Here is a 27,901-nt window from a genome sequence, read left to right on the forward strand (position 1 = left end):
GGCGCGTCCGCGTTCCCGCCGCAGCCGCGGGGCGGGGGATCTGAGGCGCCCGCGGTTCCGGAGCGGAGGCCGGAGCGCGACCGGGGGAAAGTTAGTAACTGCTCTGCGAGCGCCCGCCGCGCGGGCCCGACCCCAACCCGGGCGGGTGCTGCCACCTGCCGGTCGGAGAGGAGGCCGCCCGCTCGGGCGCGGGGCTGGACTCCCGGTGGCCTGGCTCCCCCTCTTCGTTTTTTTTCTTTTTTAAAAGTAAGCTCTAAGCCCAATGTGGGGCTCGAACTCGACCTGGAGATCCAGAGTGGCCAGCCAGGCGCCTCCGGTAGGCCTTTTAGAAGGCTGCCTAGGGCCCTGAAGCCTGGGAAAGGGAGGCCAGAGGAGAGAGGCATGATGGGGAGATGGGAGGTGGGGCAGGACCGGGGCACCGGGAAGACTGGCCCGCCTTTTCTGCACACCTGCCAGTCTGGCTATCCTCTGGCATTTTTGCATCAACTTCAGCAAGAGAGAAAATAATTCTTTGGAACTTTAGTTTGCAAAGGGCTTTCACTGCCCTCCACTTATCAGGTCCTTTGACATAGGCATCATGAAGCTAACTTGATCGAAGAAACACCAGTCAGGAGGTCCCATTAAGGAGGCACCCCAGTGCGATCCCAGGGCTGCTCCTCCCTGGTGAGGCTCAGGGGCACAGCCGCCGGGGCCCAATGCCTGGCTCTGGGGCCTGCATCAGATCCCTCGACCTCTCTGGGCCTGGAATCACAGTCACGTCACCCATAGGGGGTTACACCTCCAGCACACTGTCCAGAAGGTCACGGGCATTCGTGAAGAGTCGTTTTCTCACCGACTGGGCTGACAGGGTGCTGTAAGGGGTCTGCGCCTCTCCTCTTCCTCCTCTGGCCAGGCCCCAGGAACCCGGGGAGGCAGCAGCCTTCTGCTTTCCCATCCTGCCCTGGCCCCCACCCTGCAGCCAGACACCTCCCTGCAGAGCCTTTCTTTGCCCCCGGGGGTGTGTGTGTGCAGTGCATTCACGAGCTGGCCTCCGAGGCACGAGCAGCTCTGGGAAAGGGGACACAAAACATGGCCACCACAGCCTTGTTGCATTTGTCATGCTCAGTTCTGGCCTTAGTAGGCTGCTGGCCAGGATCAGCACCTCAGCAGGTCTGCCGGCGGTGGCAAGGGAAAGCCGAAGTCTACACTGGTCTAACTGGTTGGGGAAGAAAGATGGAGCGAGCAAGTGGGATGCTGCCCCAGCCCCTCCACCCACCTCCCACAGGGTACACCTGGGCCTAGCTGGAATCCTCCGGGGGCCTCAGGAGACGTCACAGGGCTACTGAACCTCTGGGCCCGGGGAAGTGAGGGACTTGGGCCTCAGTGTGGGAGGAGGCCAAGTGTAACCCCAAATGGCATCGGCCAAGTCTGGGAACCTCAGTCAGTCCACGGTGCTAGGGGAAAAATGGCAGTGTGGGGCATTTCAGATCAACACACCTTGTTTTATTAAGCACCAATGGCGAGTCAGGCTCTGCACCAGGAACATGGAGATAAACAAGACACAGTCCCGGCCGCCGAAAGGCTTACAGTCTAGTAGGAGAGACCAGCCAGCTTTTGGCTGATTACAATTCCGTGGATTAAAGTAAAACATGGCAGGGCAGGGTGGGCAGGGGGCTTTCCCAGAGCACCTGACCCAGCCCGGGGCTCCAGATGGTGCTTGGGAGTTATCCAGCTATAGAAAAACGAAAGGTATTCTAGGTGAGGGAACAGCACAGCGAAAGCACAGAGGCAGGAAACAGCCTCGTGCGTGTGGACTCCTAAGAGTTCAGGGCAAGGAAGACACGGAGTGGGAGGCAGCCTGGTGGCAGGTGGGGAGCGGGTATGGGGGAGGCTGGAGAAATGCCAAGGTGGGGCAGTGGGTCATCCCACAAGAGGCCCCGCCACAGCATTACCAACAAGGGAGTCCTCACTGCATCCCGGCCAAGGGCTTCAACCTAGGCGAGAATCCTGTCCGAAGGTAGCAGCCCTTGGTCCACAATTATTTCCCTGGTCCAGGATGCAGGTTTTGGTCATGCTGGGGCATGTGCTTGGAGAGGGTTCAAGCCCAGGGAACTCCCAGTTTTGGACACTGTCAGCGGCCACAGAGACCGTGTCCCTCGCCGGCACCCCCAAGAAATTTACAACGGTTTCCCACCATGGCTTTCAGGCCGCATCGCGGACACCATTCTGCGGGCGGGTCCAGACGGAGGGGCCCTCGGGAAGGTGGGGAGGAGTGTTTACTGACCGGGCCGTTTCCCTGCCTCAGACAGGATGCACTCCGAAGGGTGGGGGGAGCAGGGGGGCAGTGCCGGGCTCAGCCCAGAGTCAGAGAGAGAGAGAGAGAGAGAGAGAGAGAGAGAGAGAGTGTGTGTGTGTGTGTTGACGGGCGTGGGAGGAAACAGGAAGCATTTGTTACCTGCTTCAGCCTCTGAGGAGACCAAGGCCTGGCGCTGCCTGCGTCGGGAGCGCCCCCTAGGGGGAGGGCAGGAGGTAGCGGGTGAGCAGGTACAGGAGGCCGGCAAGGCCCACCAGACCTGTCAGGACCCCGAGCCTCAGCGGCAGGTACTCCAGGGAGCGCTCCAGCTCGGCGTGCAGGAGGACCACCTGGCGTCTGGTGATGCTCCACTCCCCCGAGTTGTCTAGGACATGGCGGGCCATGCGGGCCTTGTCCTTCAGGGGCAGCTGGGCCTCGATCCGGGCCTCTGCGTCCTCCCGGTTCAGGTTGTTCCGCTGCATCAGCCGCGCCAGCTGTGTGTCCCGGTCACTGAGGACGGGCCGGGAGGGCTGCTCAGGCACTGCAGGCCCCGGCCTCCCTCCCACGGGCAAGTCACGGGGGGGGGGGGGTGCGGGCAGTCCCTTCTTTCAAATCTCTTTCGGGGCCACGGCCAGGGAGGGAAGCTACTCCCACCTCATCGCACACTTTGTGGGGACCCTAGTAGCACCATGGGCTCCGGAAGTCCCTCAGCATCAACGGGGGGGGCGTTGCAGCCACTGCTCTCTGCCATCTGGGGTCTCTCTGCCTTGCCACTAGGCCTGCGACTTCCCAGTTATAAGCTGGGAAGATCTGGTCATCTGGCATCAGCTACATCCTGAGTCCCTGGGTGGGTGACCTTTACTGGAAGGCCTGTGCCTGCAAACCAGCTGCTTCCTGTAGTTCCCCTGGGGCTTGGGCCTGCTTCGTCCAAAACAGCTTCCTGAGCCACCACAGAGACCCCTGTCCTTGCCTTCCCACTCTCACCCTGGACACTGAGAGCCAAGACAGCGGCTGCCTTGCGAGATGCCACTGACACAGAGGGACCGGCCAGCCCCAAGTGCTTCCCCTTGGAGCAAGGGAGCTGGATCTGGTCCTTGGGACAGGACAAAGCATCACAGGCTAAGCTAAACACCACCCAGTCTGCCGACTCCAAAGGAAATTCAAAGAATAGGTCTTTCGCCCACTCTGCTATTCCCACCTAGGTCCTTCCTCAGGAAACTGACTGTCTTGTCTTTGGCTGCCCAGGCTGCCAGGCTGTCTCCTGGAAGGGAGTCATCTCTAACCTCTCTCTAGCTCTGTGGCTACCTGAGCCCCTCAGGGGGAATGAGAGGGAGTGGGCTCTGCCATCTGGGGGCTGTCTGCTTTGCCACTAGCCCTGAGCTCTCCCAGCTGTGCAAGATGAGAGGGTCTGATCACTACAGTTTGGTCTCCTCTTAGGTGTGGCTAGACCAGAGGGCCTCCTGGGATGTGAAGACACACCTTCCAAGGACAGACACAACCTGAACACTGGTCAATTCTAATGCCGTTCAGAACAGAATGCTCCAGAAAATCATTTCTGGCCGGCCAATCAGAGAAGACTTTGTAGAAGGATGGCGTCTATACCGGCGTTTGAAAAGTAAGTTGACTTCTCGTTTCCTTTGTTAGGGGGACAGCGTCCTGTCAAGGTCACAGGGCCAATCCCTGCCTGGCTAAAAACAAGGACTGAATCTTAGGGACGCTGTGAATCTGGGGCTAGGGAAATCTGAGTGAACGGAGGTGGCTTAGAGCCATCTGTGAGGGCACAGCCTTCAGAACGTGTGGCCTAGGCTCAGGGCTTCCTGGAATGTGAAGGCAGAGCTCCCTCACAGCCCCTTCTGGGGCCCAGAGAGAGTCCCATATGTTCAAGGACTGATGCTATTTATGGGAATAGGATTTTTACCCAAACACTTACTCTGCAATTGGCAAATTTCTCAAAAATGTGAATAATCCCATTTTGGTATAATCACACTTTGGTAAATGCCCCATATTATTTCAAATGCACCAGGGATACAGGGATAGTCTGATAGTTAAAGGAATCCATGAGGGGATCTTTAGTTTTGTCCAGTGTAGATCCGTTTTATGAAAAGCAAATAATCACTCATTCACATGTCTCTGGCCTCTCTCTTGAGCCTGAAAGCGGGGTGTGAACAGCACCCAGGATTCCGGCAAAGGCTCCTGCGGCTGGTGAGCGGGCCTGGAGGGTCTCCTGCAGAACAGGCCCCATCTACGGAGCCCAGCGTACCCGCCAGGAGCCACAGTGCTCTCTGCTCTTAGCGAACAGACAAAGCTGGAAAGGAAGTGCAGCAAGGCAGGGCAGGCATGGGTCATCTGGGTCATCTGTGACTGCAGATACAACCACCTCTGCTAGAGGATTCCCCCTCAGCCCCTTTTCTGATCCTTTGGTGCAAAGTTCCAATTGTATTAAGACTCCAAGGCAAAGTCTTCATGGAGTGTGCTTGGCCTCTGCTGATAGCCTTTCACAGACAGGGAATAAAGAAGCCAGAGAGGCTGACGGTTTCCATGGGAGACACGGGCCGGGGGGGCAGCTATGAGGATGCCCGAGTCCCTCCAGGAGGCTCAGCAGATTCAGACTGGGCTTTCCATGGCAGCCCTCGGTGGGAAGCTGCGGGGGCGGGCAGGGTGAAGCTTAGGGCATGAGCACTCCAGGCCCCACCTCCGGTGGTGCTGGGAACCTCCCACGCACCAGTCTCTGGAGAGCCACCCTGTGCCCAAAATACCCACAGAGCCAAGTGCCCACCTCTGTGTCTGTCTGCTGTACTTGTGGGTGGCAGCCAGGAGGTTTCTGGGAGGTGGAGACACCCTGCAGCCTCATCTACTCTCTCACCCCACTGGGACTGTGACTCATTCTCTCTGACAGTTTGATCTGCCTGTTTGCCAAACCTGGATTCTGGTTTGCGGTGTGTCCTGAGGGATTCTGAGAACAAAGCTCCCTCCTTAGCTGGACTCTGACAGTTCCCTCCTGGCAATTGTCTATTCATAGGTGCTGCAGGGGGCGGGAGGGGGGACCCTGGACACCCCCTCAAGTAACTCCCCCCTCGAGTTTCTCTTCTGTAATTCAGAAGGATCAGCTCCTGCCCTAAACACCTCATGCTGAAAGGCAAATTGAGTGAAGTAATAAATGTGGGAGCTGTCTGGAAAGGTGAGAAGTGCTAAAGGAGGGAAAAGGGCTCCCGTGATTAACAACATGGTAGCTCAGGGCATCTGGGCTGAAGTGCCCCCAATAGCCAGCAGGGGGAGCCCCTCCCAAGCAACTAGAGATGCCTGGGGGCCTTCACTTCCCACAACTACTTGGGGGCATATCTGGGTCAGGCACAGAAGTCATTCCTATAGGTTTTGGACACAGCCACCCAAACCCCCAGGGCCTCCTGGTCACCCCGTGGGGTAAGGGCAAAGCGATGTGGGCCATTTCTCAGGTACCTGCTTTACTCCAGGGGCCCACCTTTCCAGCCTTGGTCAGGCCTGGCCATGACACACACTCACCAATACACCACCACTGTGTGCTTCATGTACTTGAGCAGCTTCCTGGTCTCAAACAGCAGGGGGATGTCCAGAATCACATAGCGGTATCCTGCGAAGAAGACGGGAAGCCCACGGTTCAATTCTGCAAGCAAACACTAAGCACTGTGTGCCAGGCTAGGGGACAGAGTTGGAGCCATTGGCCCCTACCATCGGGAGCTCCCTAGCAAAGGGATATCCTGCGAGGACAGGCAACACCTCAACGCCAGCCAGCTCCAGTGCCACTCAGAACAGAATGCTGCAGAGAGTCATCTCTGCCCAAGATGATCAGGGAAGACCTTGCAGGAGGGATGGCATTTGTACTGGCCTTGAAATGCAGGTAGGGCTTCTGATACTTGAACATGAGTGTTTGGAGGTGGGGGTTCCAGGAATGGGGGACAGCAAAGCATCAGGAGCAGCGAGGTTCTACTGCTCTGGCTGTGGAGGCCTCGTACAATGGGAGGCAAAGCTGGTGAGGTGAGCAGGGCAGGCACCAAGGGTTGAGTTTACCTTGATCTTGAACCTAAAGGGTTGTATTTATGAGCAAGGAAATGACACAGAGTTGGAGGAGACTGGGAAGTTTCCAGGAGGAACTGGGCCCTTTCTGCCCTCCTTCACCTATCTTGGCTCCAAAAAACCCTGAAAAACAAAAACAAGAGTGTGGCTCTCTGCTGAAGAAGAGTCCTGCATGGCCATCTCTACCAACTCTTCACGAGAGACTCATATGGGGGGCAGTGGCAGTAGCCCCAGAAGGAAAGAGGTGGCTTCTCTGCATTGGAGGCAGGCCTCCAGCCAAGGACCGCAGGGACTGGTCTGGAGGTGGTGGGTGGTTATGACTAAGAAAATATAAGTCACTCCAGTGTGGTAAAAGGCACTGGCTGGCCCTTCCAATACAAGCCAAGGCCAGCCAAGGGCGGAACCCTCACCCACAGTGACAGGGCATGTCCCGGGGCTGCCCACCCCCAAACACCGCGGGCTCCACACTCCCTAGTTCTCTTTGGGCCAGGATCCCTTGTGTAGGTGTAAAAAGCTGGCAGGGGTCCCAGAGCCGTGAGGGAAAGGGATGGGCACTGCCTCCACCCAGAGATGCCTGCCCGGCTTGGATGGCATCCCACCGCAAACACTTCCCACCACAGAGTCAGAGACATGCACAGGGGACAGGGCAGACGACCCAAGCCACTGAGGTTCCTATTCCCCAGGATCTGCTGCTCGGGAAGCCCCAGAAAAACCTTCAGTTGAACGAGGGGGTTAGGAGACTGGGCTGTGATAACATGCCTGGGTTCACGGCCCCCCACTTTCCCACCATGTGACTTTGGGCCCTTGAACAAACCTCATCTGTGAGCGAAGGCTACCTCCCTCCCAGGAAGACAGTAAGGATCAAATGAGCGAAGGCTCGAAAACCACTCCCAGCGCCTCACCCAGACACTCCCAAGTGCTCCATAAATGAGGGTTATTATTACTACCGTTCCCTGGAAGAAGGGTGGCCCCACAGTTCCAGGTCCCCCGCTCCCCTCCCAGCTCAGAACAGAAGCCAAGACCAGACCCTCTCTGGGCCTCTTATCTCCCTTTCCTGCTCTGCCCCCACCCGTCCCTGTCCCCTCACTGTCCTTTCTCCTCAGCCCCTCTCGGGAGCTCGTGGCCAGCTCTTTGGTTCACCGGCAAAGGGCTATTCAGCTGTCACATCCCTCCTGCTTGATAAGCTCTGCAAACTATCCGGACTCTATTAAGACATCCGTCTGCCTACACAGAGACCTCCCCAACAGCTGGTGATCTTATCTGACGTTTGATTATACCAACTTTGACAGTTGTATTTGTTATACTCATCAGGGAAAAACTGGGACTGTGGAAGCCACAGCTGTCGTCCCCATTTTTCACCTTATCGAGCTGAAAAGAGCTTTCTGGCTTTTATTTAAGTGGTGGTGGTTGGGGAGAGGGGAGGCTGGGTGGATGACACAGCAGGAGAACTTTGGAGCGGGTGACATTATCCGCTGCTTAATTTCAGAAGGGGAGAGCCTCCGCTGCCTCAAAGCCCTGCAGATGTACTTGCAACTGGCCAGGGAGTGAACGCGAAAGGGCAGGACTGAAAGACAGAAGGCTTCGCTCCTGGGTGGGGGCCAGGAGGGGTCCTCACACAGACACGAGAGGCAGGACAAAGGCAGAAAGAGTCCAGAGACTCTTCTTGAGGGAGGAGAGAGGGAGGAAGGTCTGCAGCAAGGTCCTGAGATGCAGAACAAGCTGGTCCAGCAGGGAGGATGCCTGGAGCCCCCTCTCGCCCCCGGCCAGAGCAGGGGAAAGGGGTGAGGGGAGAGGTCAACACCGTGGATGGCTGTCAAGTCCTCTCTTTCCTTCTGAAGGGAGGTGCAGGGCAGAGGAAGATGGGGTGGGGAGAGGCTCCCCACTCCACTTGAGAACTTGATGCATGAGAGGATAAAATAAGGCCAGGATCACGGTGCAAAAGCCACGAGAAAACCTAGAAGCCTCCCCAATACCCTCCAGGAACAAAGTCTCAGCATTGTGACTGATGATGGGGAGACAAGCAGCCAGGCTTTCCATTCTGACGCCCGGGCTGGCGGCCACATATGCCAGAGGCTGGCGGGCAGATCTGCAGGGGCCCCAGGCCGGCCTCCCGCCTGATCTGAAGCCACTGCCCTCTGCTTCTCCACTCTGGTGACTCACCCCCTCCTGCACCTGCTCAGGTCACCCCGGCCCAAAAGCGTCCTAAGAACAGGGCTGGCACCGGGGCTATAGCTTGGGAAAGGTTGCCAACCTCCAGAAGGTTCTTGCCAACTAAGCACAGACCCCGGCTTTTCCCTGTCCCTTCTTTTAGTTCCGGCACACGCCAGGCTAACTCTCTCCACTGAGCCCTTGCCCCAAAGGACTATCCTCCGAGTAAGGACTCCTCTCCCTGCCCCTGCCCCGCACCTGCCCTGGCCATTCTGGGTCCTCCCCAGTGCCCAGTCTGTAAGCTTACTTTCCGGGCAGCCCGACCAGCACCAAATCTGACTCTGACCATGGTTTATACCATGTGATAATCCACAGTCACTGATGCGGACCCAGTCCCCTGAACAGCTTCTTGAGGTTGGCATTATTAGCCTCACTACGCAGAGGGGCTGGCTCACTTGACAAAGTCACACAGCTAGAAGCTATGAGGCCAGGGCTGAAACCCAGGTCTCCAGACTCCATTATTTGTCAGCTGTTACTACTCCCAACCCTGCTAGAAAAATCAACTTACTTCCTGGGGATCGTGGCTCAAAAGCCTCAAGTGTCTCTTCTCACTCAATTGTCAACCTCTTTAAATGCTGAGGGACATGTGCACCTCTCCTCTGGGGCTGCCATGAGGCTCTGCGTGGGGGGTGCAAAGGAACAGTGTGAGCTCCACAGCTGGACCAGCCAGCTCCCCTTCTCCCTGGCCAACCTTTCTGCAGAGGGGGAGGGCCCCGGCCCTGGAAGAAGAGGGCTCTGCCTCACCCCTGTCCCAGGCCCTGGGTCTTACCTCGGAGGAAATACTTGAAGGTCTCCTTCATCATTTCCTTGCGGATCTCAGGGTGGGTGATGGTGTTGAGCAGATGCCGCCGGTCAGGCTGGTTAAAGATCAGGTCCCCCAGGACCTTGCGATTGATGTCACCATTCTCCAGCAAGACCTCGGTGCCAAAGGCCTCCACGATGCGCCGGTGGGCGGGGTATCCAGGCTGGACGACTGTGGCATGAGGAGGGGCCTGGGTCACTCTCTAGAGCCTCCAAGCCAGGCGGAGGCCCCCAAATGACTAAAGGCAAAATGATGGGGGAACCCACGGGTGCCTCTTTCAGTTGGAGCAAAAACCAAATGACAGGAGGGAAGGCAGTTGAAGAAAAGAGCAGAGCGCTTGGAACCCCTCGAGTGGGTCACAGGGTGAGGTGAAGGACAGGGATGAGAAAAGGGGGGGGCAGGGAGCAAGAAATCAGACCAGGGCAGACAGGAAAGCCTTCCCCTCCTCCAAGGCCTTGAAAGGACTTAGAAAAAGGTGAGACACGATGGCAGAAAGGGGTACAGGGGAGCTGCCGCGCAGTCCCACCACCTGCCCCTCCCAACTCACCATGGCGGGCAATGACGTCAACATCAATCACCGCACAGCCCAGCTGCTGGAACACCTGGATCACCGAGCTCTTGCCCGAGGCAATGCCCCCTGTGAGGCCCACCAGGAACATCTTCCCAGGAGAGAGGAGGCCAGTAAGAATGCTGAACCAGGAGCCGGGGAATCACCGGAGTAGGGCACGCGTGGCTGGCTGGGATGGCCTGCCCCAGGAATTCCAGAAGGACCTGCCTGGGATGACAGCAGGCCTGATGAGTGTTGGGCCTGAAGACCCAGGGTCGGGGGCGGGGGGGGGGGAGGCGAAGGAATGGAAGGGAGATGCGGCCTGCGCAGGGAGAGAGGAGTTCTGAGCTTGGGGAACTCTGGATCCATCCTAAGACAGAAAACTCTTTCCGGACGGGCCTCCAGTAGTCTTTAGAAAACTTTCACAAACAAGGCAAACCAACACAGTATAAATTTAGCAATCAAACTGCTGAGTAAGCAGAACAAAGTCAGGTGCTGTTAAGCAGAGTGCTTTCTGGAAGAACAGTACCCCGCTGCAGGCAAACTTCGCATAGGAAGGGGACACCTGGTGTGGTGAATCCAAGGCACTTTTCAGATGCCCACAGAGCCCCCCTCTGGCCTTCACTTTATAGTCTGGGGACACTGAGGCTCACGGGGAAGAATGTCTTGCCTGCCCACCGCCCCCAGCACCAGCACTGTCTGGGTGGCTCATCTAGACTGGGAAGAATCCTCCCTCCTCAACCAGAAGAGGCCCAGATGGGGAGCCCAGAGGAAGCGGCGGCTCGGGGGCCGGGAGGCCTGAGGTTTAGAGGAGTGTGGATCTTCCCCGGGAGGAATGTGAGGGAAGGAGGACAGGCTGCGGGAGGGAACGCTGAGCCGGCGCAAGGGTGTGTGGCTCACTCAGACTGAGGAGCAGGGGCCTCTGCAGACCCCGTTTCTCCATGCACGATGCTGTGTGACCCTAGACAAGTCGCCTGTCCCTCGGGACCTCAGTATTCTCATCCATAAAATGGGGCTGACGGAACCTATCTCCTAAGGCTGTTTGCAGACCGAATGAGAAAATGCATCGGAAGCCCTCAGGACACTGCCTTTTCCACGGGGAGTGTCCAGGAGAGGAAGTGAGGACGGAGATGTGGGATGGAAGGCGGGCGCCGAAGTCACACCGCCAGGCCCGCAGACTAAAACAGACGTTTGTGAAGTAGGGTCCCCATTCTTACAGCCTCCGACTATCTCACAAAAGACTTGTTTAAAGTCATGTTGCATTTTCTGGAGTAAACAGGGTTACCGTGTCTCGGACTTTGCTCCCAGGCTGGAAGAAATTACATTGAAGGCCAGTTCTCTCCCATCCCTCCCTCAGCATCAAATCACTTCTCTAGGACCTTGAAATCTGTCATGGGACTTTTTTTTTTTTTTGTAAAATGGCAGATTTACTGTCCTAATTACACTTTGCTTGAGCTTATACTGAAATGAGTTTGCCTCCCCTGAGGACACACCGAGTGACAGGGGGAGGCAGCTGCTCGGATGTGGGTGGTGGGGGCGACCAACCCAGAAGTTTAAATCTGCCCAGGCTCGTTCTCCCAGGGCAGCCAGGGGAGGAGAGAGGAGAATACCCACCAGAGTCGTTATCCAAATGGAGAGATCTAACTCAATTATTAAACCATTTGCAAAGCATTTCTCCTCAACCTCTGTGAGCCTGGAGTCGCCCCCAGGTGGTCTCCCTCCAGTTGACACAGAGAGGACTTAAGGATAAGGTTCAGTTGTCAAAAAAATTTTTTTTGTTCACTCAGCTGAAGCTTTGAAATGGAAAATCCAGCAACAACATTGTAATCCCAGCTCTGTCCTGTTGTCCCCTGAGCCGTGAGCTTGCCTCTCCTCTGCAGAAGACCAATCTGGAAGAATGGGAGTGGAACCTGAGAAGAGGCGGTGGTGGACGGAAGGGGCAAGGGCCAATTCTCCCCCGGGCCCTGGCCCCTCACTGTTGAAAACAAGCCACCATCACCTGGGCACCCAACTTTGCCAGACTTGGCTGAAGGGGCTCAGCAGAGCATGTGACCTCAACTCCTGCCCGTTCACAGGACCAGGACCCCTCCCGAGACACGCTAAATCGGAATTTCTAGCGATGGCGCAGCTCTGCTGAGTCACAGGCTTGGAATCGACTTTAACTCTTCATTGACAGTGAGGAGATTAAGGAGCAGAGAGGAAGGGACTTACCCACGGTCATAGCTATTAGTGGAGCCTGACATGAATTCAGGGCTCCCACCTCTGAGTCTAGACTCCCGCCTTAACATACTCAGGAAATGAAAAATTAATTTATCCTTAGACTAAGAGATAATAAGGACAGTGAATATGGCTATAGGCAAATCAATTCAGAACCAAAGAAAAATGATTTCTAGATGATCATATTGTTGTTTGCCCTCTGCAGAACAGGGGGTGAGGTCTTATGGACAGCAACCAGAGCACAGATGTCAATTCCAGGCTCAGCTCTGTCCCAGACTCTTGGGGTAACTTAATGCATGTCTACCCTTCTCTGTGCTTCGGTCGACCATCTGTGGAAACAGACCAACAGCTGCTTGGCCTCTGTCAGGGAGGCCGAGGGGATGGAGAAGCACATGCCCTGGGAGGCCGTGGGGGGGCCCCTGGCTGAAAGGGGCTGGACAAATAACAGCTGTTCCCGTCCAACAAGCCGTCCGTAACTCATTCCTCCGCTGACTGAGGACTGAGCTCCTCTGTGCCTTGCAGCGCCGCATCGGGGACCTCTCGGGTAACCAAAGGAAAACGTAGGTCCTGCCCCTCAGGAAAACTGGACGGAGAGACAGTAACACATGAAAGCAGCCAAGAAGAACAGAGCAGCCACAGGCGAGCCAGAGTAATCACGCGGGACTCACCCCGGGCCAGGGTGCGTGCGTGCGTGCGTGCGTGTGCGCGTGCGCGTACCCACTCACAGGCCTGCTCACGGCCCTGCCCAGGGAGGCAGCTGCAGCGAGCAGGAGCCCACGTCCGCTCTAGGCATAGCAAGGAGGAAAAGAAGGCTGAGGTTCCAACTGCCCCTAAGACTCACCTAGACCTGTGCGGCAGCTCCTTCGCAGGGAGACCCATGGCGAAGTGAGCACCTCGGGTAACCTGTGCTCCCGACCCCGCTCCTGCGCTGGCTCGGAAGTCCTCGTTTCCCCTCATCCCACAGCCATTTACGTGCAGGCAGTGGGAACCTCACAGCAACTTCTAAACCTGGCCCTGAGCTGAATCCCCTACAAAACGTCAGAAAAGGTACAGAAACCCGGGCTCCACCCTACTGTCCCAGCCAGCGCGGCACCAAAACCGCTGCTAAAATGGAAGGTTAGGGGCGCCTGGGTGGCTCAGTCCATTGAGCGTCTGCCTTCGGCTCATGTCATGATCCCAGGGTGCTGGGATCGAGTCCCGCATCGGGCTCCTTGCTCAGCAGGGAGTCTGCTTCTCCCTCTGCTTCTGCTGCTCCCCCTGCTTGTACTCGCTCTCTCTCTGTCAAATAAAGAAATAAAATCTTAAAAAAAATTAAAATAAAATGGAAGGTTGTAGACTGTAAGTCAAGAAGCCTGGGTCCCAGTCTCTCTGCATTCTGCCATAAAACTGTGTGACAGTGGGAGCCTTCTCACCAGCCTGGCTCAGGGTGGTAAGTGCTCCATAAATGACAAAAAGCTGATCCCCCAAATGCCTGCCCCTGTCTGACCCTCAGTCTCCACACCTGTGAGCGAGGGGCTGATGCTAACTGGGGCTTTCTTCCTCCCTTTTGTAGTGTGGCACTTCACAGAGCTGTCCGGAGATGTTCGCCTGGGAGACCAATGAATGACGAGACTGCTGGTGGCCTGGGAATCCTCCTCCTCAATACCAAAAGCTGTTCCCAGAGCCAGCTTGGCTGGAGGAGGAAGGAGACACCGAGTCCCATGGTAACAGAGAAAAGCAAATGCCCAGCACAAGAGAAATGGAAGCTGGATTCTGGGAAATGATCCCAGGCCTGTCTGCATCTGCCAAGGTGGGCCTCCAATCCCAGGGGAGCCACATCCAAATCCTTTCTTCTCCCTCACTCTCCCTGTCAGGGGAAAGACAGCAGGGTGTGAAGAAAAGGGTTGAGACCTGAGTCGCAGAGGTGGGGTCTGTAGTCCATGAAGTGAGGAGCGAATTCCACTGTGCTCTGTAAATGGCGGGGGGGGGGGGTCCCTCTCGTTGAGCTTCCCCAAACTGCCTTTCATTTTTTACCTCTTGGGCACCAACAGCCCAGAGAAGATGAAGAAAAAACATTCAAGGAAGAATGGTCTTGGGGCGCCTGGCTAGATTTGTCAGTGGAGCATGCAATTCTTGGTCTCAGGGTTGTGAGTTTGAGCCCCATGTTGGGTGTAGAGATTACTTAAAAATAAAATCTTAAAAAGAAAAGTCTCTCTTGGAATCTTTTCTGGCAGTGTTTCTTAGGGAAAAATGAGAGTAGGCTGCTTCATGGGTCTCCAGACACAAAACCCTGCTGCCCATTGCTGTCTGTCCTAGTTCCGACTCCACCAGGCCCACCCTACAAACCTAAGTCCCATCCCCTGCACCCAGACCTGTCCAGTGGCCTCTTGACTCCACCCTCCAGCCCCTGCCTGGCTTCTCCCAAAATGGCCAGGGTCAGGGCTTCAAGTGGACTTCTGATCATGTCACTCCCCTGCTTAAAACCCTCGCTGCCTCCTTCCCTCTCCTATCCTCCTAGCCTCTCACAGAAGCCTCTGGGCCCCATGTAACCTCCCCACCTTCGACCCCTCTGCCCCCCCACCCCCCAGTCAAGGAACCTGGTCCAACCTTGCACACCTGCTTTCTGTCCCTGAATATTCAGGCTCTTTCCCACCTCAGAGCCTCCATGTACTACGCTGCTCCCCCTGCCACCACGCTCACTTCCTAGCTAACTCCCCTAGGTTTATTCTGCATTCATTCCTTCAGCCAATCCGGCACCAGGCCCTGCTCAAAACAAGAGTGCCTGCCCCCTCCAAGCAAAGCCTACACTCTACTGTGGGAGGTAGGGGGGTGGGGCAAGGGCGGAAACAATAAACTCACAATATGTATGGTGATGTTAGGTGGGGAGCATATCAAGAGCAATGGGGGTCAATGTCTTTAAGATTTTATTTATTTCTTAGAGCATGCGCATGAGTGGGGGGAAGGGGCAGTGGGAGAGGCAGAGAATCTCAAGCAGACTCCACACTGAGCACAGAGCCCAACGCGGGGCTCGATCTCATGACCCCGAGATCATGACCTGAGCTGAAACCAAGAGTCAAGACGCTTAACCGACTGAGCCACCCAGGCGCCCCAGGGGTCATCATCTTAAATCAGGACCAGGGAGGTCTAAGTGAGGGCCTGAAAGCAGCAAGAAGGCACATCACAGCTCCACTCAGAGCAGCCTTGTCCATCCCCCAACTCAAATCAGGTCCCTGACCTCTCTCTGCGCCATTCTTTTCCTTCCCTGTACCCATCTTGTGTGACTGTTTTCAACGTGTTAAATAAAATAAGCTCCACGAGGCCACGAGCTGTGTCATTTGCAACCCTTTGTCTGTGGCATCTAGCTTAGTGCCCAATGTCTATCCATCATGTACCAGATGAGTGATACTGGTCACGTTACTTAACCTTTCGTTGACTTGGTTTCTTCATCTGTGAAGCTAATGGCACGTACTCTGAGTCGCTGTGAAGAGTAAAAGAGTTCATACATATAAAGTGTTTCATTCTAAGTGCCTAGCATACATTTATGCCAAGCACTCACCAATGCTCCCTCTTAGTTATGAGAAAGTGTTTGAAAGCTCTTTATAGAATGAACAACTGAATGAGTCCATGACTAGGGAAGGGGAGAGAAAATACTTGGGGTCACATTCTCCTGTCAGTGGCAAGGGGGAGGCTGGAACCAACCTCCCAGCCTGCTCTCTTTTCCATGAGAACATGCTGCCTGAGGATAGTATATCCCTCCTGGGGGAAAAAAAGGGAAACAAACAAAACACCCCATGGGTTAAGCAGAATAAGAAACTGATACCTGAATGGACACTCTTTCTTTCCTCCCTTGGGAGAGCTCAGGACTTAACTTGGAAGCAAGTTCTGTTGCTTTGCATCTCCCAATCAACAGCCCCAACCTGCCTGTGCTGGGGGGGCCAGGACCTGGCTCCCTCATTAGCTTGCAGCTTCCCTTCCTCCTCCTCCTGCAGCCTCCCAGGATTTCACACTGGGCATGCATGACCCGCCAGACGCTTCTCCTTCCAACTGCTTTCCAAAGAGGATGTATCCATTTTGCTCCAATGATCAATATAATCATTCATGAAAACGAGTCATTCCCTGCCTTGGGACCCAATTATTTTCTCATGTAACCAGTGGTTGCAAAAATATATTGTTTTCCAGTTAACTAGTACGTGCTATTTTTATCTATGGTTTCCCCACTCCTAATCTTTCATTATTGGGGAGAGGCTGCCGTTTAAACCTCAGTCCAAGTTCTCATCTGCTAAGCCTATTAAGTCAGTACCTCCTCTAAGCTGCCAATTACCTGGAGGGAGCCCCAAGAGAAGGTGCTGGTGGTAAGTCCCTGTCTCCCTTCTCCCCTGCCAATACCAAGGGAAGGGGAGGGAACAGGTCACTCTCCTCGAGCACTCTCCAAGCATAACCCATCAGTGCAGGGAGCTTTTAGGGGTGGCCAGGGAGGCTGTTTGCACTGGAATACTATACTGGTGCTTAGGCAGAGGAAGGATCACAGGGAATGCCAACTCTCAGGGGCTTCAGAGTCACAGGGACCTCAGATGGGATCTCAGCTCTGTCCCTTAACTAGCTCTGTGGCCTTGGGCAACTTCAGCATTGTGGGCTTAGTTCCTTGCGTATAAAATGTGATTAATAATGACGACTCCTGGGTTTTGTCAGGATTGAAGGAGGTGACACGTCATGGCCACCTCCTCTTCCCCAACTCAGTGTGTGACATGTCACAGTCATTGCAATCTACTCCACTTCCCCAAAGGGCATCCTCCACCCTCTCAATTGCTCAGGCCAAAAACTTTGGTGTCCTCCTGGCTCCTCGCTCACAATCTTCATCCTACCCACTAGCGCCCCCTGCTGGCTGTGCTCCCCCCTACCTTCACAACTCAGGGAGACACCGCTAGGTCCTTCTACCACCGTCTTGCTCCTGGATTACTGCAGTCGCCTCTGAGCGATTTTCTTGTTGCCTTTTGCTCCCCAACCGTCTGCTCATGATATACCAGCTAGTATGAGCCCTTAAAAATGCAAGTCCAATCATTTCACCCCTTTGCTCAAAATCCTCCAATAGTTCCTCTCATGTAGAGCACAAGCCAAGTCCTTACAGGGTCCTACAGGGGCTTCACGATGGACGCAGGCATCTCTGTTCCCAGCATCTCCTATCACCTCCCCCTTGATCTCAGCCCTCCAGACACACTGGTCGCCTTGCTGCTCCTTGACTATGTCGAGCATACTCCCACCTTGGGTCTGTGGATATACTGTTCCTTCCACATGGAAAGCTCTCCCCCCAGAGGGCTGCATGGCTTACACCCTCCTCTGCCTGACCATCACCCTTTCGAAGACTGTCCTGAATATATAAAACAGCACCCTCATTTCACTCTCTAGTCTCCTCACTGTTCCACTTTTCTTCATAGCACTTACTAACTTATCACTACCAACGTATTACATATCCACATGTTCATCTATTGTAATCTGCCTCTCCCCAGAATCTGGGCACTAGTGTATCCAAGGTGCTGAAAACAGGGCCTGACAAATAGAAGGCCCCCAAAAACATCTGTTGAATGAATACATAAAGCATGCAGAAAAATGTCCAGCTCATAGGTAAGGAGGAACTTAACACTGTTTTATTTTTTATTATTTTTAAAGATTTTATTTGAGAGAGAGAGAGAGAGAGAGAGAGAGAACATGCAAATGAGCTGGGGGAGGGAGAAGCAGACTCCCCGCTGAGCACAGAGCCCGATGCAGGGCTCAACAGCAGGAAGCTCAACACAGGGCTCGATGCCAGGACCCTGAGATCATGACCTGAGCTGAGGTCAGACACTTAACCGACTAGAGCCACCCAAGGGCCCCTCAAAATTAACTCTTAAAATAACAGCATATCTGTTTCAGAAAACCTACTATGAGAACAACAAAACCTTTTCCACATCACTTCCTATCCCTACATTTCTGGGCTGACAATATCTTGGAGTCACAGATGAGGAAACGGAGACAGAGAGTGCCTAGGAAGGCGAGGTTTCCAACAGGCAGGATATAAGAGGAGCCGCCCCACCTGGGTGGCTCAGTCGGTTAAGTGGCCAGCCGACTCTTGGTTTCAGCTGGGGCCATGGTCTCAGGGTCGTGGGATGGAGCCCTGCGTGCGTGTGTGTGGGAGGGGGATGCTCGCAGCTCAGTGCTGAGTCTACAGAGTCTGCTTGAGGCTCTTTCCCTCTTCCTTTCCCTTCCCCACTGCACCCCCACTTGCACTTGCACGCTAAAATAAATAAATAAAATCTTTAAAAAAAAAAAAAAAAAGAGTGTGGGCGCCTGGGTGGCTCAGTCGGTTAAGTGTCTGCCTTCGGCTCGGGTCGTGATCCCAGGGTCCTGGGATCGAGTCCTGCATCGGGCTTCCTGCTCCACGGGGAGCCTGCTTCTCCCTCCACCTCTGCTTTTCTCTCCCTCTCTCTCTCATGAATAAATAAATAAAATCTAAAAAAAAAAAAAGAGTAGCCGCCCACCATTTGAACACCATGTGCCAGCGACATCCCTCATTCCGTTTGATCAGCACAACCACACAGTGAAGTAAGTCAGTTCTTTGGTTTATGCCCATTCTAAAGGTGAGGAAATGAAAGCTAAAAGAAGTTAGATATTTGTGCATGGTAGTTCCAGGACACCTGGGGCATACTTGAAGATATTCCAAGGGGCACAAAGGCACAGTGTAGTAGGAGTACATTTCCCACTCAATGCCCACTGCCTCTACCAATGGGAACAGACCAGCTTTGGAACATGCCTGCATCCTCTCCTTTCCCAGGTCTTCGTTTACCCTGCCCCATCTCCCAGGTTTCAAAGAAAGGCAAAACTACCCACCCATGCCAAAATCTTACTAAGGTGCACTGTCCCTAGTGCAAAATTCCCCTGGCACCACCAAGGGGCACTTGGAAACATCAGTATTCATGCCGAGGATGTGCCTGCCTACAGTGACTGCGTAACAAATGCTCCTGCTGAGTCAGGTGGTTTCCAAACCTTTGCCTTCAATAAAGTTCAAGGAGGACCTAAAAGAACTGTCTGCTGGCAGGTCATTATTAATTGATTTCAATGACAGATCACTGTGATTTTTTTTTGGCCATAACTCGGAGGGTGTTCAAAGAACTGAGTAATATTACCACAACAAAATGTCTTCAAGTCCTACGTATTTATTTACATGAACCAACTTTTTCAGTGCTTATGGCCACAAATAAAAGTTCTGCTCATTCTAGCAAATATACACGATACACACATGAACTTTAAAAAGTTCCACTTAGCGTATTAAGAGAAGCATTTCAAATAAAACTTATGTTTGACAATTGATCAAAACCAGGTGTTTTGATCAATTGTATATTTTGCAATTATAAAAACTCAATCCAAGAAAAATTGTTTAATATTATGACCCCAAGACAATTTTCAAAAATGTTTTAGTTTTAATTTTTTTGTTATTTGTTGCAGAGACGTAGGACGACAAACCAAAGGCTTTCAAGCATAAAATGTATCATACTAGAAAAAGATTCTGGGGAGGAAATTAGGTAGAAATATAAGTTGGAGGAAAAATAGCAATGTAAAATTTCAAAGGTTAAACTGGTTTGTATATTTTTTTTCAAAGGATAAGGGAAATCAAATCACTATGGTATTGAGATTCCATTGCAGATTTACATGCCTGATATAACAGTTGCATTTTTAAAGTGTCTAATATTTACAATTAACCAGAAATCATCTCCTTTGAAAATGTCAAGAGAAAATTTTTAGCTATCTGAAAACGTGCCAGTGGGTAGTTTTCAAAACAAACCAAAGTTCACTGCTTGCCTGCCTTCAGTTACCAGCCCTAATCTTTTCTCCTAAGGCAAGGCACCAAGAAAGGATCTGAACCCTTTAACCGTATTACTCAGGAGGACAGATTCAGACCTTGCACAAGACAGAAGAGGATCCGGTGGGAATTTATGGCCCTGCGAAAAGAAAACCACCCCAACCCGCCTGCCTACTTTCTATTCATCAGTCAGAACTCCAGCATTGCCCAAGACCTAGGTCAGCACCCCGCCAAATCCATCTGATTTATTCTGGTAAAATCAGCCATCACCCTCCCCCCAACCCCCCCCCCCCAAAACCTTTATTCAAAGGCTTCCGTTTCCTCATCTTTAAAATTAGGACTTAATGTCAAGGTTCATTCGGGTGATAATTTTCCCATAACTAAGGGAGAAATAAAACTTCATAAGCAAACTCAACGACAGAGGTACCAATGTCTCCATTTGGGAAACTGGGGAAAGAAGAAAAGTAGGGGGCCAGGCCGCTCTCTTTACTAGTGGATGAGTGGGAATCTCATGCTGCCACCCAGGCCTGGTGGGGGGCGGGGGGGGGGGTGTCTTCCCTAAAACTTTATAACCAGTCCAGCCTCCTGGGGAAAAGTAAAGTGGAGGCAAAGCCTTGTCTGAGATGATCACTCAGCAAAACAGCAGTACCCAGCGAAGCAGTTTTAATCCACCCTATGAAATAGGTATCATTCCCGTTTTCCAGATGAGCAAACTGGGAGTCGGAAACGTATGCAAGTTCACAAAACTGGAAAGAGCAGACGCCGGATTCAAAAATAAAATAGATCAGGGGCGCCTGGGTGGCTCAGTCGTTAAGCGTCTGCCTCTGGCTTAGGTCATTGTCCCAGGATCCTGGGATGGAGCCCCACATCGGGCTCCCTGCTCTGCAGAAGCCTGCTTCTCCCTCTCCCACTCCCCCTGCTTGTGTTCCCTCTCTCGCTGTGTCTCTCTCTGTCAAATAAATAAATAAAGTCTTAAAAAAAAAAAATTCTCTCTCCCTTTAAAAAAAAAAGCAAAAACAAAAATAAAATAGATCTGACCACAACGTTCTGAAGCATTTTGACTTTGGACTGAACCTCGGTTTGAAACCACATTCTGCCACAATTCTAGCTGTAAACCTTTCTCCGTTTCCGCAGCTGTAAAACAGGGAAAATAACACCTTGCTTAGTAGGGTTGCTGTCAAGGCAATGAGCCATGGATGCCAAAGCATTTGACCCAGGGGCTGCTACACAGTATGTGCTCAACAAATTGGAGCCGAGGTTTGAAAAAAACAAGGCGCGCACTGCCCACCCCATCGCGCAGCACAACCGGTGCGCCTCGGGCGGGGCTCGAAGCGCCCAGAGCCAGGCCCGGCGCCGGGACGCGGGGCCTCGGAGCCTCCGGGGTAGACCCAGCCCTCTGGGACAGAGCAGCCCCGGGGCGCCCCCCCCCACCAAGCCCCAGCCGGGTCCGGCTATTTCCGCCCGCCCGCGCGGCGCGCTACGTACCCGAGGCCTCTGACCCGGCCTGGGCCGTCGCCGCTCGCCCAATCTCAGCGGCGCTTACTGGCTCCCGGCGGGCAAGGCGGGGCCTCGCGAGCGCGCGCACGCGGACCGGACGTCCGGCCGGCGAAAGGGTGGGCGGGGAAGGCGCGCAGTGCCCGCGCGCTGGGCATGGTGGGCAGCACGGGGTTGTTGCCTCTTCGGAGCCAGAGCCCTCCCACGCCGAGGGGAAAAAAAAAAGACCCGGAAAGTCCTAGCTCCAAGCTCAGGCCTTGGCCATCTCTAGCTGTGCAGCCCCTGGCGATGGCTACGGCACGTAACTGCGCGCCTTCAACCCGCCAGGTCCTAAGAGCACTCTGTAGTGTGGCACTCATTGAATTTTCACAGGTGGATACTGCCACCGTCCCCATTCCACACAAGAGGAAACTGATTTTCAGAGGTTGATCCGTTTGCTGCCTTACAGTGTCAGTTGGCTGTAGAGCTCAGTCTGTCCGTGCAAGCCCAGGAAGTCACTTAGCCTCTCACCCTGTCTCCGCTATTAAAGTGGGGATAATCACTACTATGCTGTTTGTTGAAAGCATTAGAAATACATAAAAATACCTAATGGTGTCTCACATATAATAGGTGGTCCTTAATTACCCTGCTTCCTTTCCCTAAACTGGACCTCTGCTTTCTGCTTCCTTTAAAGTAGGAATCTTGTCTATGTTCACCACAAATATCCCCAGTGCCTAGAACAGTGCCCACCACAGTAGGGATCTGATACATTGAAGAATGAAGTAATTCAATATCTTTCTCTGACCACTCCAGTCCCTGAAACCTTTCCTCTTAATGTCAACAGCACCGGCTGCTATCACCCAATAAATAGGCTTGCATCTTGATCAAAGGGCACATTTGGTCCAAACACCAATCCAGTGTTTGAATCTCCTCTACATCACCTCTGGGGTCTAATCTTGGCCATGCCCAATGTCAGGGAACTGTTTTTCAAGAGAGCTTCATGCTGTCCAAATTTGAAATCTAGTCCTAAAAGTAAGAAAGTTTTTCCTTAGGTAATACAGTATCTCCCCTAGTTCTTATCTGTGGGATCATGCAGAACGATTCCAATTCCTATTCCATAAAGCCAGATCTAATGGCCCGGTTTCCTTCTTGCATCAAACAATTTACAGATAACCTAGCTTTGTGGTTCTCAACCTTTTCCCTACTCCTGACACATCAGAGGGATATTCCCATCAGTAACCCTGGCTGCCATGGCAATGACAGGGAGAGGAATATACCTTCCCCTCTCTCAAATAATCAAGCTCTTCTTGGGGCATATTGTTAGGAAACCCCTGCAGATGATCCTGCTTTTCCCAGACACTGCCTTATGGTATTGTGAGCATTGGTGTACAGGCAGGGGCCTTGTCTTTTAAGTAGGTGTCCTTGTGGTCCAGTGGGCCAACAGCATCTGCGACTCCGCTCTGCATCTCTGCTGGGATGATCCCAGAGGAAAGGCTGAAGGATGCTGCAGGGCCTTCGACCCAGGTACATCCTTGGAACTGAAGCTCTACCTTGGCAGTTTGGAGGGGATGCCATCAAGGATTTTTTCGGCTCAAACACATATCCTCTTTTACTCAGGATAGCAATAATAAACTGGCTCTGGCTGCTTACACGGTCTCGTTTCATCCTGACAATGACCTGCATCTCAGTCACCTCTGTGTCCTTGGCATTAAGCACGATACATGGAATATGGTGCTGCTTCAAGTTGTTTGATGAACAACACTCTAAGTCCGAGAGAGATGACTCCTTTGACTCCTGGGTCTTTGACTCTTGGTTCTTAAAATTAAATTTACTTTCTGTATGTTTATTTTAGATAAATATTAATATGCAATTAAATTTATACCGTACCTTACAAATACCATTAATATTTATCCTTTATTAAACAGCTTCAAAAAAAAAACAAAAAAAAAACCTCCCATAGGTTGTCACCAGCTGGAAGATAAAGTCCAAACTTCTTAGCCTGAAACTTAAGGCCTTCTGTGACCTGGCCCCGATCACCCCTCTAGACATGTGCCTCACCATATGTCTCACCATATGTTCTCCCTTGGGAAAGGCCAAGAAGGAAAGTGATTTAGTTACTGCACCAGACTTTGTGTTAAAACACCAGGTTTGAGTCTGAATTCATACTAAGTAGCAGTGAAACTTCGGACTAATCATTGAACTTCTTGTGTTCTCATTGTAATAAGGGGAGTAACATCTGCCCTGCTCATTACACAGCATCAGAGACAGTTGATGGTGGGGATCAAAGAAACAGTGTGCTAGCACATTTTGTGAGCAATAAACGCTATGGGTCACCAACAAACACAATGGGTCACCATACTGCGTGTTCCTGCCTCTGCCCTTTCCCTGTAACCCTTCTTTCTCACTATTCATTCATTCACACATTAAATAATCCAACAAGTGTTAATTGAGGGCCCACTCTGTGCTGGTCCAAAGGATACAGAGGTGAGGAAAATCCAACGTATTCTCTGCCTTCACAGAATACAGGGTCTTGTGGGAGAAAATGGTTGCAAACTGTATAACCACACAAACAAAAAAAAGTAAAACTGCAGCTGTGATTCCAGCTCGGGGGGGGGGGGGTCCACACGGCCCCCAGAAATTATAATGGAGGATCTGGCACTTAAGTTGCCTCCAAGGCCAAGTTCAAAGTCTGCTTTCTCCAGGAAGCCCTTTCTAACAATGCTGCCCCAAAGATCTGCACCCCCTGCCCCACCCTGAACTGCAGTTAACCTCTCTCTTTAGCTCATTTAATCATACCCAGTCAGGCCGTGTTATTTTTTCAAATTGCACCTGGTTTTTCCCAACTTCACTGTAAGTGCCTTCTAGCAGGGAATAGCCAGCACACTCTTAAATTCCACAGATTTAAGCCACAGAAGGCTGGACCCACTGCGTTCCAGACCCATGTGTCAGACGCTGTCATAGGAAGGAAGGGTACCCTTCCTGAAAGTGAGCTCCAGGGGAGACAGGAAACTGCTAAAGACCATCTCCCTGTCCCTTATTCACAATTGAGCACACTAGCCCTGTTCTTCAGAGGAGAAAAACTCTCTTCCTTAGGACAGCCAGGCTGCTGCCTAGTATGATCTTTCAACAACAAAAATGTCATCATCTCTTTCCCCAGCTAAAAACCTTTCCAGCAGCTTCCAAGAGTCTTCAGGATAAAGCCCAACCCCCTCAGCATGGCCTCGACATCCCTTCCTGGTCGACTCCTGCCTGCCTCTCTCGTCTCAACCTCCAAAAGGCTCATATAATTCTTGCTGCAGGACCTCAACAGCACCCCACTCTCAGGCAGCTGGACTCCCCCACCCCCCACCCCATTTGTCTGGTTCCCCTTTGAAAACTCAGCTCAGCCATCTTTTTGTCCAGAACCTCTTTCCCCAGGCTAAGGGGGCTTCCAGGGTCCTGCTACATCTGGTGTTCCCACTCTCTCACACACTGTACCATAATGGTCAGTCTGTGTAGCTGCCAACGTGTAGAGTAAAGCCGGCATGGGGACAACTGTGTTGTTCTATCCCTCGTTCTCTAGTTCCTGCCATAGAGCCTGGCATGTGGTGAGTGCTCCAACGTGTTGAATAAATGAACCACAACTTAGCTCATGCTTTCCTAGGCCCATTAGAAGAAATGGATCTCTGACATGCTGGGAGTACAGCAAGGGCCTTGATCTGTGATGGACATTGTGAGAAAGTTTTTCTTTGATTATCACAGGGAATGCTGACTTCCTGGGAAGGGAAATAATTTATTAGGCACTGACTGTCTCAGACACTTTACTAAGTGTTTTGCCTTCATTGTCTCATTTTTTAAGTGAGGACACTAAGGCTCAGAGAGGTTAAGTGACTTGCCTAAGGTCACTCATCAGGCAGAGGTAGAACCAGAATTTAGAACCCAGGGAGTTAGACTCTGAAGCGTGTTCTCTTAATCACTATATTCTACTGTCTCCAGTAACAGCTGTGAAGGGATAACAGAGGTATCCACAGTAGAAGTAAACTCCAGAATCTGCAGTTTCACAGGCACATTCCTCAGCCACCCTTTGGGTTCTGCTGTACCTCACTGCCTTTGTAGAATGCTTCAGCCAGAATGGTAAGGATAGAAAGAGCCAGCAGAACTAGATGGGAGAATCCTGCTATTTTAATGTGATGAGGCACTCAGGAAGCTGGGAATGTTTACCTTGGAAAAAAGAATTTTAGGGAACCAGATATTAATTGAAGAATATGTTAACAATTATATAGAGGGACACAGGATTATATGCTTCCACGTAACTCCGTAAGGCAGAACTTGGCCAACTTTCGACCAATAAGAACTGTCTGAAGGTGGAAGGCTCTCTGTTACAGGGTAGGGGGGTGGGGAGGAACAAATATGAGAACTCTTGGAATCCCAAGAAACTATCACAGACCCAATTTAGGAAACTCTACACTGTACTGCTCTTGGGGATCATTCTGTCCCAATGTGACAATAAACTCGAAGGTAAACTTACATTCCAAAATCACATGTGGCAATATTCAGTTTTCAGTGGTCATTTTTAAAAAGTATCACATATACTCAATTTCTTTTTAAAACCATAACATTTAAATTTTATTACAGAGAAATAACGGATTCTACAAAATCTAAGTGAGCATTCTAACTTGAAAGAGCCTAAGGGGTGGCGGGGGGGGGGGGGCGGGGAATAAGTGCCTTTCAGGTGCCTTTGAACTCTGAAATTCTCAGAGGTGCTGGATTCCAGAACTTTGGACTGGTACTTGCATTCTGAGCTTGGACATGACAGTCACATTGCCTGTCTACATCCCAGAAAGGCTCTCCACTGAGCAAAAACTGCTCAGTTTGCAGTAAAATACAAGGCAGTGTCTTTCTAAGCTTTGAATTGCAAGAATGGCAGGTTCCACAGTGGACCCTACAATCACTCTGCCCTGGTCATTGCTTCATTAGCTTTTGTTCAACCTCTGCATGTCTGTGAGAAAAGAAAATACAGGGTTGGGAATTAGAATATCAGATGTGGGTTCTGGTTCTGCTACTAGGTATCGTTGTGATTTTTTTTTTTTTTTTTTTGGGCAAGCTCAATTTTCTTCAAGTCCCCTTCCCTACCTACTTTACAAGGTCACATGAGCTACAACAAGTGAAACATCTAGAAATTAAGTCCACCTAACACATGTAAGGCTTTATTACGATTATCTCTGACATCTTCTTCTGGCCCGCAGCTGCAAAGAAGACATCATACTGACAGCACTCTTGGTCCTGGAGAGATGAGTGTGGGTGACAGCGCTCAGTCTGAGTGGGTGTCCTTCCCTTCTAAAATCAGATATAAATGATTGGGGATTATCTGCTGTTTCGGATCATATTTACTTCTAAGCCTGCCACTGAGAAAAACTAATTGACAATATTTAGCTCTTTTTTGTTTTGTTTCCCTGAGTCAGATGCAAAGTGTTTCTTCCCACTTTCTCCCTCTTTCCACGTTGAGGGTTTCCCAATGGCAAAGATTATTCCTTTTTTCGGCCATGGAGCTCTCTGAGGATAAGAACATGTCCTTGCTGTACAACCCACAGTCCAACCTGAATGGGAAATCTCTAGAAATGGGAACCATGTCTTCAGGCGCTGGCCTCAAGCCTCAGGTGCAATTACTCAAACACAGGGGTGAGACCCAAGGGATTGAAGCATTCAGTCAATGCTAAAACTAGGTTAAGATGACACCATTACTTTCTAATAACTGATTTCCTTGGGTGGATGAAGTAGACAGTGGGACTTCTGCAGTGATAAAGAACTCAGAGGGACGAAGGGCCGACAGATCCAAATTTGTACACTGATTTTGCCACCTACTTGCTTTGTGACTGCCCGATTTACCACCCAATCTGGGCCACGTTTCTTCGTCTGTGCCAAAGGGGAATAATAATACAACGCATCTTCTCGGCTTGTTGAGAGGATTAAATGAGATATACGAAAAGCCTTACCCCAGACTCTGGCATATAAGTGCTCATTAAAAAGTGGATGTGGAGAATCCTAGGGACACTGTAGGAGTTTCGTGGAGACCTGTAGCTGGAGACCAAGAAGCGGCAAAGCCGGACCGAGCAGTCAGGTCTCCCGGCTAAGGATCAGTGCTCCGCACACCACAACCTACCGCCTCTCAAGAGGCCTCGAACTCCTGACGACCAAGTGCCGCCTAGAGTCCCCAAGGAAAGGCGGCCAGGAGCCAACCTGGCTTCTTACAGCAAAGGCTCTCCAAGAAGGCCTGACGCATTCGGGGTCCCGGTGGGTAGCACCCGCAGGCCTCAGGCCTCATTACTTACCCGGATATGGTAACGGTCCTTAACGGCAGCCAATAACGGCTCACCTGTGGCCGAGGCACTGGCAAGGGCAGGCTGAGGTCAAACCTTGGATTTTGGCGCTTCATCCCGAAACCCTAAGCAAGCATCGAACTACAATTCCCAGCATGCCACGCGGCCGCCCGGTCGCGGAGCGTCGGCCCCGCCAACCCTGGGGCCCTTCTTTTCTCAAAACGCG

At 52.2% G+C, this 27,901-nt stretch overlaps 1 protein-coding gene and 1 long non-coding RNA gene across 6 annotated transcripts; one reads left to right on the top strand and one right to left on the bottom strand.

The window, feature by feature from the left end:
* Positions 1-1,460: 1,460 nt before the first annotated feature.
* DCAKD (dephospho-CoA kinase domain containing) lies at positions 1,461-27,893 on the bottom strand. Of its 5 annotated transcripts, none has more exons than XM_036116811.2 (5): positions 27,688-27,893; positions 9,880-10,103; positions 9,300-9,503; positions 5,792-5,879; positions 1,461-2,782 (listed from the first exon to the last, which is right to left on the bottom strand). In XM_036116811.2, the coding sequence occupies exons 2-5, from the start codon at positions 9,989-9,991 to the stop codon at positions 2,491-2,493; spliced, it is 696 nt and encodes a 231-aa protein (XP_035972704.1). In that variant the 5' UTR covers positions 9,992-10,103; positions 27,688-27,893; the 3' UTR covers positions 1,461-2,490. The 5 variants fall into 5 exon arrangements, with proteins under 5 accessions (XP_035972704.1, XP_035972702.1, XP_077921962.1 ...); XM_036116809.2 differs by having other exon boundaries at positions 9,880-10,107; XM_078065836.1 differs by having other exon boundaries at positions 9,880-10,107; positions 27,732-27,892.
* LOC144380866 (uncharacterized) lies at positions 12,834-15,397 on the top strand. The gene is made up of 2 exons (XR_013445122.1): positions 12,834-13,143; positions 13,649-15,397. It is a non-coding gene; the product is annotated as an uncharacterized LOC144380866 (long non-coding RNA).
* Positions 27,894-27,901: the final 8 nt, after the last annotated feature.

Source organism: Halichoerus grypus, chromosome 2 (genome assembly GCF_964656455.1).
Source record: "Halichoerus grypus chromosome 2, mHalGry1.hap1.1, whole genome shotgun sequence".
Lineage (NCBI taxonomy): Eukaryota > Metazoa > Chordata > Mammalia > Carnivora > Phocidae > Halichoerus > Halichoerus grypus.

Coding starts and splice junctions, on each gene's coding strand:
- DCAKD (XM_036116811.2), bottom strand. CDS start 9,991: ATGTTCCTGGTGGGCCTCACAGGGGGCATTGCCTCGGGCAAGAGCTCG. Junction 9,504..9,879: donor TGACGTCATTGCCCGCCATG/GTGAGTTGGGAG, acceptor CTCATGCCACAG/TCGTCCAGCCTGGATACCCC. Junction 5,880..9,299: donor CTTCAAGTATTTCCTCCGAG/GTAAGACCCAGG, acceptor TCTTCTTCGCAG/GATACCGCTATGTGATTCTG.